Source organism: Electrona antarctica (genome assembly GCF_951216825.1).
Source record: "Electrona antarctica genome assembly, chromosome: 22".
In the NCBI taxonomy this organism is placed as follows: Eukaryota; Metazoa; Chordata; class Actinopteri; order Myctophiformes; family Myctophidae; genus Electrona; species Electrona antarctica.
Window position 1 is genome coordinate 19,581,177 of NC_136805.1, and position 12,477 is coordinate 19,593,653.

Genomic DNA, 12,477 nt, shown 5'->3' on the forward strand with positions numbered 1-12,477 from the left:
TCTAATGTAATCCTGGGCGCTACACTTCCTCTGCCAACCTGGGGAGGGCAGCGGACTGACCTCATGCTTCCTTCTATGCATGAGGAGTCCAAGCTGCTTCTTTTCACCTGACAGGGGGAAGTTTCCCCGGCCGGACAGGAAAGAACAGGTAGTTAATCTGTAGTTTTTAACCTGAACTGAAAAACAGCCAGGGGTTTCATGGCCCTTAAGAAAATGTGGGCTACGTAATCATGTGACGCAAGGTGCAACTTGTGTTCTTTTCTTCTTCAAGGCTCGGATGAGACATTCTGTCTGGCCAACTAGAATTTATTTTCTGTCCATCATCATTTTCCCCAACACAAAATAGTACACACCCACACACTATCCATCTCTCTCTCTTCTAATGAATTTGTTTTTCTTCTGAATCATGTGTGCTCCCATAGTTTCCCTAGTGCATTATTTATCATTTCATGCAGGTTATAGGTGGCCAACCCATTGGCAAATTAGAAGCAATAAGAAGTACTGTACAGTGCTCTGAAATAAAGTGTTATATCCACTCGACAACACAGACTACCATGAAGGAAGTTATAATAATAAATAATAGTTCAACAGTCTACTCTAGTATATTCCATGTCAACTAGGAGGACCAGCTCTGGCTGTTAAATAGACAATTTGATGTGCACATACATATCTATTACCAACTGTCCACTTCCTTCCGTTTACTTGAGCACTAATTGCAGTTCCCGGCACCAGTGTCTCAGTAGCCTCGGAAACCCAGACGTTTTTATTTCCAGGGAGAAAAAAAAAGGTCTGGGGCCGAGTCCACTTCAATTCGGCATAGAGTAGCGCAAACGTCGATCACTCTGCTGATCGTCTGCACCTTTGTTAAATTGACGCACACACGTACACACACACACTCCTCCTCTCCCTCTCTGTCGCTCTAATTAATTAGTCTCATGTCCAGCAGCTGCGCACAGTTTCTGCCAGTGGATCCTGCCCGGAGCTGCTTATGCCATAGAAAGCATAGGTGAGTTCCAGGCTAGTGTCTCAGTAATGCAACTAACTGTAAAATCTCAATCTCGACACTGGATTCTCAGTTAAATGAACATGATTGATCACCCATAGCACATTCCAGTGCAAAGAAAATCAAGTGATCAATAAAGTTCTGCATTTAGGGCCCGAGTTGCAGTGCGGGATTACTTGGATTCCCACAAAAGTAGCACTTAAACGTGGGAGATTCCCCACACACATTCACAGGGACGTTCATATAATCATTAAATGTGAATGTGGAAGGACTGGTTTGGAAACACCGTCTTCGGTGCACTCTCTACCCCTTTCTCTATAAGGCTACAAGCCCCGCTCTACTTCCGCTGGCTAATGCTTATTTATACTTTGTCGTATGTTGTGTTGTGCACCAAAAACAGCAGATATAAGGCTGCGACACATTTGAGGTGGAAGGTCTCCTATTTTCGGCATACAACACCTTCGTACAACGAAGCATTATCAGTTAAAATGTTGACGCAGATGTTACTCATCAACTAGTGAGGTTCAAGGGTTTTATTCACATCCACCATGGAGTGAAAGACGATTTTGCTTATAGGAGATTTATTTTATCATCTCAATATTGATCAAAAACATTGTGATAATAATTTTGGCCATGATCGTGCAGTCTTGAGAGACGAGTTATGACGGGCCAGCTGACCATTTTGAAGCCAACATTTTAGGAAAAACTACACAATTCAGTTAACACCTCGGGTTCTGGGTGACAGCTTTGTCTTTTTAATTTTAGAAATGCCCCAACTGTGTGCTGTCTTTCAAAGCTACAGTCCAGCACTTATTTTAAAGAATAAAACTTTACTGTAACCATTCCGTATTGTAGAGTATGTTAACTTACTAGTTAGAGGTGGTTTCCCTACTCTTTCACAGAGACATTTCGACCCCGGTGTCAGGTAGGACACATACTGGTTGACAATGTCAATAAAGTTATTGTCCAAATGCGCTGCCATCTTTATTGTAGTCCAGAGGACTCTGGGCATCAGTGCAAATATCTCTCTCTACAGGGAGAGGGAGACAACGGACATAAAACATAATGGATTGTACCTTTAAATATTGCTGGAGCGAGAAATTGTGGACAGGATATCCATTTTCCTTATTAAAATACATATAATTAATTAATGTATCGTTTATAATATGCTAAAAGACATTAAATCACTATAGCACTTTAGCAATAATAGAATTCAACCAGTCATGGCTGCCGCTGATATCTGTCCAAGACATTTTACAATGTTGGGAACAATTCTAACAAATAAATAAAAAAGTCTATTTGACCACAGCCTCTGTGATTTTCTAATAGCAATAGCATGCGATTAACCAAATCAACATGCTCAATCACTTCCTGTCCAGGTTGTTTGGAGCGCTGTACAGAACGTTATACTTATTGGGAGGCAAATTAAATGCATGCATTTCATTGGAAATGATTAAAGATTGAGTGCTGTGATTTTATTTCTCCAGTTTTTCATATGTTTATGAGGTGACAGTACTTCATTAGACCCCTTGGTGTGTCGTTACGTGCAATGATATCTTCCCTTTGTATTTAGGGTTTCTTCCTGGAGGCTGAAACAGTCAAACGTGCCAATGAAAAAAAGCAGTGATATAGTGACATCACAATATCATCACCTCCCCTAACCCCTCCCCCTTTGATACAATAACAGCTGTGGGTGCGGCTTCAGTTCAGGTGGATCACCACCCATCAGGCAAACCAGGCATACTTAATGAACTGGTGGGCGTGTCCACATAAAAAAAAACGTCCTTTTAACAAATACTGTACACTTTTTTTTGAAGAAGTTCTTCCTCCTTATATAATAATAATACCTGATGATCATGTTTCGGGTGGGGGAAAAAAATCACGGCACTCAATCTTTAAGAGAACATTAGAACACATACATCCCACACACACACACACACACACACACACACAGACAACTGACCTTGCCATTGAGGTTGGGCACAGTGTTGGGCTGAATGAGGCGTCGCCGTCGACAGCCCACGAGAGGTCGTGTGCGAGCAGCAACACACGTGCTGTCATAGCCGGAGGGTTGTTGGTGCTTGGTGTCAGTGCCATCTGCCATTCTGATGGAAGAACCAATAGGACAGTTTCAGCCACAGTAGTCGGTCTCAAAATGTCACAATAAAATTATGTTCAAGGATTTATGCTTCCAATAACTTTCGCAGTGGAGAAGAAATGTTGCTAAACTCATTCATATACGTTTTGGCAAGCAGATGTGCATAGTGTATACGGTACTCAGATGTCACATCAGGACAGATTAAAATGGCGGGGAACAAAAGAAGAAACAACAATTCAAAAACCTCAAAAATGTAAACAGCAAAGTGGTATACGTAGTCTCACACAAGTACAAAACCTTTCCTTCTATTCGTTAAAGGCCATTCTCTTTTTAAACCATAGTCTGGCAACAGCTGAGAGAATTTAGCATTAACAGTGTCACCTGTTGAGGACACCGTTGACTGGGCGGCCATTCTGGCCCCTCCAGGGGCCAAGCTCTGTTGTGGTGACGTGGCCAGTTACTGTGTGCTCCAGACGCTCTGAACTACCATCCTGGACAAAGAGATAAGACCTGCCGGTTAGACTACACCCAGTGACAACCGGTGACAATGTGGGCTGACAAACAGCACATCACAAAACCTGCCTGTTTGAAAAGGGCAATAGCACACAAAGAAAGGTCTAATTTTGTCAGCCCCAGTATTTATACGAGCAAATCTCTCTTAGTGGTTAAAAGAAGATAAAGGCATTCCGAATGAGCCACAATCAGACATGACAACAGCTTGGCTCCTCCATGTATATGCTTTGTAGAAAGGAGAAAACATACATGATGTATAGCATCTACAGTACCCCCGCCCAGAAACAGGTTATAGCAAAGAGGTTCTACCATTATCACAGCCTTACAAGTTGGATACTTGAAATCTTTACTATAGGGTTTGTCTATGTATCATACAAAAGTAGACCAATCACAGCCCATGTCGCCACAAACAAGTAAATACGATTATTAATAAATTATGTATTTGTAACACGTGTATATTATATGTATTTGTAAAAATGCGCACATATATTTGTAACAAACGTATACAATCATGTATTTGTAACAAACACGGCCTATTCAGCCTTGATTATTAAATGATGTAGTATCTGCCATTAATACAAATCTGAATATCTAAATCCTGCAAAAATCGGATTCAGCATTAAGTAGCAAGCCAAAATACAGAGCAGCATGGGGTACATCTAAATATATCCTGAGAGAAACAAGAGATAAGACGCCTCCTAATGAATTACATTCCAATGGAGCTCTTTTTCTTGATTCAAGTCTGATCTAATCTTTTGATGTTGACAGCAACCCTGTACACTGTACAGAAATCTGATAACAAATGAGGAAGCCTACAAGGAAGTCCACAACCTGGGTCTACAATGCCTTTACAGTCAGTAATACAAATGTCAGTGATCTACTGTCTTAAGGCACAAACTAAGGCAGTGTCCAGATATCTCCTTCACTTTGTTCACAGTACAAATAGAACACTTTGTAGTAACTTAATTTCACCAGTCAATGAAAATCTAGTTTTCAAAATGAGTTGTGAAGGGATAATAGTACAAGCATTAATCTGCATTCAGCGAGTGCTTCGTGGGTACATGCTATTGAAAATCATGCCAAATCAAGTGTATCCTGGAAGCAGTTTTTGGTGTCGACATTCCTTTTGATTTTAAAACCATGTATCTTGCCTATCTGGAAGGACTTCAATTTGCAAAGCAGGATCAGCATCTACTGAGGGTATTGCTGGTGGCATCCAAAAAAGCCTTAACAAAAAAGTGGCTTACAAATGTTATACCAACTATAAATGAATGGATTGATTTAATCTATAGTATATTTATTATGGAGAGAACTACATTCAGCTTTAGAGGTCACGTTGAAGTCTTCACAGATAACTGGTTTAGATGGATTACTCATGTCTCTACCATACGACCTGACTTTGTTTAAATTCAGTTAAATCTGTTAAACCTGTAGAAGCAGATGCACCTGTTTGAGGTACTTATGTATTATGATCATCAATAGAGCGTCGCAGTCCCGCCCCCTACCATGGACCAGGAAATGAATCCCAATGCATTTTTCCCATAGACATTTCAAAAAGTATTTATTTAAAGATGGTTACGCCGCGGACAAAGCCAACTCGAGTCGTGACAACTCATGACAACACAAACAATATTTTGGACCAAACAAATAATTACAAAGAAGAAAAACAACAAAAAAAGTGTTGTGACCTGCCGTTTTTTTCTTCTTTCTAATTATTTGTTCGGCCCAAAAAATTTTGTTTGTTGTCGTGATTTGTCACGACTCGAGTTGGCTTTGTCCACGGCGTAAACGTCTTTAAATAAATACTTTCTTTAATGTCTATGAGGAAAATGAACGGAGAATAATTTCCTGGTCCATGGTAGGGGGCGGGACTGCGACGCTCTATAGAGAAGAGAGGCAGATATCTCCCCTTGTGTGTATTGTATGTAGATTGTCTTGTTTTGTTTCTGTTGTATGTACTGTCAATTGTCATAGTGGTTTCGTTTTCATGTATGTTTGATTAAAATTCAATAAAATTCAATTCAATTAAAAAATAAAAATAAAAAATCTTGCCAAATCGTAAGAAGAGCCCGTATGGTAAACACAGTCTGGGTTAAACCTGATCTCTGTGCTTGCTTAGGCCCAATTAGCCTCTCCCAATAACCACAAGGGCGTTCCCACTTTTAGAATATCTCTGCAAATGACAACACTATAATGATGAACACTTATTTAACAAGCATTCATTCACAACAAGCTGTGTCTGACTGTCCGCTTCCTTATTTATTTGTTCCAAAGTCATGTTGGATCATTAACCCATTTTGGGCGGGAACCCCTTTTGGTGTTTTAAGCATTACGTTACGCTTTAGCTGTTGAAAAATACCAGACTAGTGCGGCACTCGGTGCCGCGCTATGAACTTGAAAATGTGGTGCAAATCATTGAAAATGTGGTGCAAATCTTTGAATATATATTCCTTCAAAGCGAACGTTTTTAACTCAAATCTTTGCTTCTGGGGGGGATCCCTGGAACAACATATTTTCAGATGGGGGTCGGCAGCCAATTTCATAAGATTTCTGGGGACCTTGACATGAAAGTTTTTTTTTCCCGGAAAACTGTCATGATTTAGAATACATTTGTAGAATCGTCGTCAGGTCTAAATGGGTTAAGTGTGTGATGCTTCCGCCATGACCAATCGTCTTGTGTGCACATTGTGATAACAGGATTGAAATCATATGTCATATGAGTGGGATGCTCTAATAGGCGCCAAGTATTACCTGAGTGTTTAGAGCCTCTGGCGGAGCGGTATGCAGCGTGCTGGGAGCCGTGCCGCCCAACTCCACCGAGCCCTGTGGAAAAGATGACCCTGGGTTAAGACTTTAATCCACATGCTGACAGAAGTTACCTTCACATACATAACCGACCACAAACAGTCAGATTTCTGCCCTGGTTCCTTGCTTGTGTTGAACATCATGACAGGTTGGTTCAGGCCACTGACCTTGCTGGCACGGATCTGTCTGTAGATGTCCGTCTGCTGTCGGATGCGGTACTCCAGGTCCGAGATGTGGGCCTGGAGCCAGTTCCAGTGGCTTATGATGGCAGCCCTCTCCACCGTGTAGCGGCTCTCCGCCCGCTTCCATCTGGTCAACACACAATGGACAAAAATCACACGTTTAATGGGTGAACAGATTATGTGTCTGCAATGGAACTGAATAAGTGAACTGGCATATATGAGCCGATATTATGCATGTCAGAGAATAACCATAGAAATAATAGTATAGGTTTTCATTCATAGTACTGCTGTACTTCCGTATCAAACACGGAAGTAGTAATGAATCAGTGGGAGCCTCTGGGATGCATTTGTTTGGTATGAAGATGTGTTGGTCATGGTATCCACCATCAGATATCACAGCCCAAGTAGGTGACATGGAAAATGCAAGTAGGGTACTTATGTTAAACATATAGTTAAATAGTTATGGAATGAATCGTATATAAAGTATGCATATAAATAGGGAGTTGTGTTTCAGTATGATGACAGCACTAGGATTACACAATTGTACAAGTATGATACATGATAGATCATCTATCAAATAATCTTTCAAACTAAGAGACCCTCTCTTTCACACCGTATTATCAATCGCAAAACGATTGGACTTTCGGTCTATTCGTGGAAAACTATTGACCAGCATAAATCCGGGCATTTCCCCTGGTGGACTGCAGGTCAGTGACTAAGAAAAGTGTCAAGCAAACAACACTACTGCAGCCAGCCTGAAGGCTAATAAAATCACAAACTACGACAGAACAGTATATTATGCACTGCAACGATTACAAAATGAGATGGATTTCCATTAGGTGGATATTTTACAGGTCAAGGAACACAGCCCAGCTAGAGCAGAACACTCCATTTTACCAGTATAACACACTGAATGGGCATTTCAAAGGCAGGCAGGAGAGGAAAATGTCTGCTCATGCATTATGGAGCTATGCCCGCAGAGGGCGCCATTTCATCAAAATATGGGGCTGCACTGGCTGTGTAGGAACAATGAAAATAATGAGTCAGATGGCAGACAAAGATAGAACTTGCATACACAACCCCTCCTTCCCCTTCTCTCTGTTTTCAATTTCAAGAGCTCCACCAGGATGGAGGAAGTGAAAAGGGCTGCAAGAGGAGGATGGAGCGTAAGAAAGAATGGAAGAATGGGAGGAGAAAGGAGACAGGAAGAGTCTGCCAGCCCAGAGAGCCGCAGACTGGCTTTAAGAGCGATCTATAGGCCGCAGGGCTCTGAACGAGGGACGTGGGGGTGGGGCTGGAGAAACTGGAGCAGTATGACAGTCACTGGGATGACTCCAATAACCCGACTAGGAATCCTGCCTTACTGCCTCAGAAGGGGCATTTTACGGTTTGCTTTGTTACAGGCGGCATCTAGGCACCAAAGAGCCATTACTTGCATGAAAAGCAGTGATTCTTGTTCAGTTTCATTTCTATTCAGTCACATATCAGAAAATTGTTTAGCAATCAAGACACGGCTATATGACCACACTGGATCCAGCAGTGTGGTGTATTGCCAATCTAAACAGACTCTAGCTTGTCTCACCAAACATACATAGGGAGTGAATGCTGACAGATGTCTCAACCTTCTTGGTCACGCCTCTTGGCAATCAACTGGATCAATGCATCTGCATCTCATTTGAGTGTGTAATGTCCATAGAGAGCTCCTTCTCTGTACAGGGGTTTTATACAGGATTGATTCATGTAATATGGAGGGGGTGGGGTCAAATGAAGCTGCAAGGAGCCTAAATACATCGCTGTCTGAGGCATGGACAGAAATGCCGGACTCAGTATTGGCCCGTTGACCAGGCTATGATGTGGTGGAGGTCACAGACAAATGACACAGTAATGGTGAGGAAAAATGCTCATTGAAAGTAGCATAATTGTGATTTAAGGGTAAAAAAGGCACTTGAAGAGACTAAAGGACAGATATGAGTCCAGTCCAGTGACTTAAACAGAATGGTGGGCGACAGTAACGCAGGACAATCCCCCTCCTTACACAAGGGCCTAGCTCCCACACACAGACTCCCCCTCCTTACACAAGGGCCTAGCTCCCACACACAGACACCCCCACCCACTCCAGCACACATTACCTCCCAATACCCAGCACAGACTATCTAGTATCTACCCCCTTACTCGCATACACAAAGCACCAGCAGCAGTCCCTATGGCCTCAGAAAAACTGTTCGTCAGCACATTCCCCATTGTGGCGCTTCTCTGGACACAGCACATATGTTCGGCAGTACCAGGCGTTCCTATACCATACCAAGCTGGCTAAAATCAACAATGGCTATAGCCCAGCACTCCTACAAAAAGCCAACAGGCCCTTGGGGTTTAAAACAAGCCAAGGGAGCTGACCGAGTAAACACCCGATATACAAGGACCAGCTTTCCAGTGGAAATCTACTACACTGAATAAAGAGGAGTTCTCGTAGTAAATGTCCCTGGAACCAGTTCTATGATAACAGGAAGTTAACATAATGTGTACCTTTTGTCATATGTTACTCTTAACTCAGCGGTTCCCAAACCTTTTTGGCCATGCACCCCCTGTTACCTCCCAACCTAGCTGACACACCCCCCACATGGAAATATAAATTGCATAAGCTATATAGAGACATATTTTCTATTTATCCACATATATGCACATATATGAACCTGAATGTGGCATATATGCAGCATAGGCTATATTCTGCATATATTTGCCATATATTGGCATAATATGTTCATATATTTAAAATAAAACCATAGCACCACCTTTGCATGTCGCAGGAGCTGGCGCACCACAAGGGGTGCACGCACCCCAGTTCACCACTGCTCTAACTGGTGATGCATTTTGCCCTCCACAGGTCACTGCTAGGCCTATTTAGACATTTGAATTAGGGATGCACTGAAAACACGGCCACCAATATTATTCAGCCAAGTGCCGAATGGGTGAAAAATTAACATTCCTTAACATGTCGTTAGGCCGCAATAGTATTTTTTACTCATAACGCCATACATAACATGCATATTGACAGTATTTGAAACAATGGTGTGTACCAGAGCCATGGTAGCCTGGTTTTTAGCCTGATTCGCTGCGTTCGTGATTTGTTTTGTCACTTCGCTACTCAGTCTGGAAAGTCTCCCATCTCCCAGGTTGGCGGGACATGCCAAAACGGAGAAATCGACCCGAGGCTTCTGATTGGTCTGTGGTGCAGGTTGGGACAAAAACACCAGTTTGACTTCATATCAATGCACAGCTACTGCCGTTGCCCTGCAACGTCCCCTTATCATTCACTAAACTCACACCACACAGCAGGCAGTTTTTTTGTACTACTGAATGACAATGACAGTGGACTACTGAATCAAAGTAGTATTTTTTTCAATAGTTAGTAACGTACGTAGTGAGGTTACGTAGCAACGTAACGTTATAAAATACGAGTCAAACAAGAGGCTGGCAAGACTTAGTAGCGCAGTGACAAAACAAATCATGGAACGCAGCGAATCAGGCTAGAAACCAGGCTAGAGCCATGGGTCTGTGTGTAGCTCAATGTTGAGTGCACATGGTCATGCTAGCCTCTCATCAAACAAAACAAGCCAAAACACATTCCACACGTTCTTTGAAATGCAGATGTCTAGCCACAGCCATGGGTCTGTGTGTGTAGTATACGTGAGTCACGTTAGCCTCTCGTCTAACAAGCAACAAATATGTGAATCGTACCTCTGAATACATTCCACATTCATATGACCAAAAATCATTGGTTCAAATGATGATTTGTATCCATCCAGTGTGAATGTTAAAACAATTCAACACCAGACAAACAATAACAAAGCATGAGGGATATGGACAGGTGGACAACTATGCTCTATTGCAGAGTTCAAGTGACATTGATGGGTGAACAGCAGAGTGACCATTAGGTTAAACACAAAGAGGACTCACAGGCATGACTAAAAAATAAAAATCACCAATCACATTCAGTGGTTTGGTATTCAGTTTCCGGCCATATGTTTCCTCATTTTGGTGCAGCCCTAATTTGAATTTGTTATATCCAGGTCAAATTCTGCATCCTCTGCAAGAGTCTGCATGACATCCAGCTTTCTGACGCTTCGTTATGTGTCAATTAGGGGAATAAGTGCAGCGATCAATACATCTACTTACATATTATTTATTAAACATTAAATACCTTAGTTGATCAGAGATCCCCAGGGGTTTAACTAGGCCCCCTCCAATTTCCCTCTACACAAAATGTCTTTGACAAAATGAGCTGATCTACAAGCTTGAAATGTGTCACGACACGTGAGCTTGTAGATCACTCCAGCATACAGACGCAAGGGTTCATGTCGTTAACAAAACCATAATAGATTTGAATCACTAACAAATCCATGCCTGAACTGTCAACTGTAGTGGTAGTAAGGATGGGAGCATTAGGATTTTATTCATTTCGATTCTGCTTCCCAGGTTCTTATCGATTGCCTGTCTTAGTACCAAAAAAGGTTCAAATTTCAGCTAATCAGGACGCCAGCTCCAATGGAGTCTGTTCACTTCTTTGCGTCATCATCACTTCTAATTTCACTTTTGTTTACCCTGTATGACAGCATTAGGCAACAGGCGGCCCTATGGCCAGTCAACCCCCATCCGCCTGCTCCAGTAAGATTGCATTGGGAAAACATGGCTGACTAAAAATAATTATTTTAAACCCTGTCGGTAAAAAAACTAAAATTTGTAGCCGGTGTCGCACTCAACCGGTGCCTGAGAATGAAGTACCTCATCTCGAAGCTACATAGCGGGGTACCAGGGAGAGGTTCTAAATGGGGCTTCCCCCACCTGAAGAATTTCTTTATCCATGTTCAGAGTGAACAACAGGCAGCTGTTTCATACAGTTTCTCCCATATCTAAGAGACATTGAGCTCCTATAGTATGAAATAGCTTGTTTATCTACCTTCTGTATCTCCAGATATTTTTTAAGCCTAATTATAACATTCAAGGATGAGGCCAGCACAAAATGATTAACCCACGCATTTCTACCTGTACCTGTAATATTTGGTTTTTCAGGCAGTTCCATCAGTATGCAGTTATACCACACAACTCTTTATTAACTTCTATAGCAACAGCATTTGCATAAGATAAGGCTCCCGGTCGCTGCCCGCACAGAATACAAAACTCTGATGCTGGCATTCAAAGCAACCAAAGGTATGGCTCCCCCATATCTTGCAAGCATGATTGAACCCTACAAACCCTCCCGCGCACTCAGATCAGCCAACGCAGGAAAGCTGGAAGTACCCTCACTAAAAACGCCGGGACAACACTCCACACTTCCTAAACTCTTCTCCCTTCTGGCCCCAAAACTGTGGAATGCACTTCCCGTTGCAATCAGAACTGCAGCATCACTCCCAATCTTCCGCCGTAGTCTGACTCCATCATGGCCCATAGCACTTACCCTACCCCCTTAGACAGCACTTTTTAGATAGCATTTGAAACAGACTTATAGCATGTCATGTAGACTTAAGCAATAAGCCACGAGAGGTCTCAGGTTACCGGGTATTTTACAATGGCTGGGGGCGTAGGCAGACCCGACGCGGAGCGGAGGGTCTTCTACCCCCCAGCCATTGTAAAATACCCGGTAAGCTGGGGCCTCGAGTGGCTTATTGCTTTTCTAAAACGGTTACAAACATATAGCAATATTAACCTAAATACAACTATTAAATTCACAAAAGTAGCTACGCTTTGCACCACCAGAGCGAGCCACATCACTTCCTTGTTTTGCTCGGCAAGTAGCCTATGTGACGGGAGAATAGCGCTTGATGTCTTTACGGGGCTGCCTGGAGCCACACATTCACAGTCATATGAGCCGGGCGGCGCTT

At 42.5% G+C, this 12,477-nt stretch overlaps 1 protein-coding gene across 4 annotated transcripts in view; it reads right to left on the reverse strand.

The window, feature by feature from the left end:
* The window catches only part of LOC306915520 (KAT8 regulatory NSL complex subunit 1-like), a 51,600-nt gene that overhangs the window by 15,823 nt on the left and 23,300 nt on the right, over positions 1–12,477 (reverse strand). For all 4 annotated transcript variants that reach the window (XM_079492885.1, XM_079492886.1, XM_079492887.1 and 1 more), the window contains exons 3-6: positions 6,587–6,728; positions 6,366–6,437; positions 3,483–3,592; positions 2,967–3,108 (exon numbers count right to left, since the gene is read on the reverse strand). In XM_079492885.1, the coding sequence (XP_079349011.1) occupies positions 2,967–3,108; positions 3,483–3,592; positions 6,366–6,437; positions 6,587–6,728 (466 nt within the window). The remainder of the gene's footprint in view (positions 1–2,966; positions 3,109–3,482; positions 3,593–6,365; positions 6,438–6,586; positions 6,729–12,477) is intronic.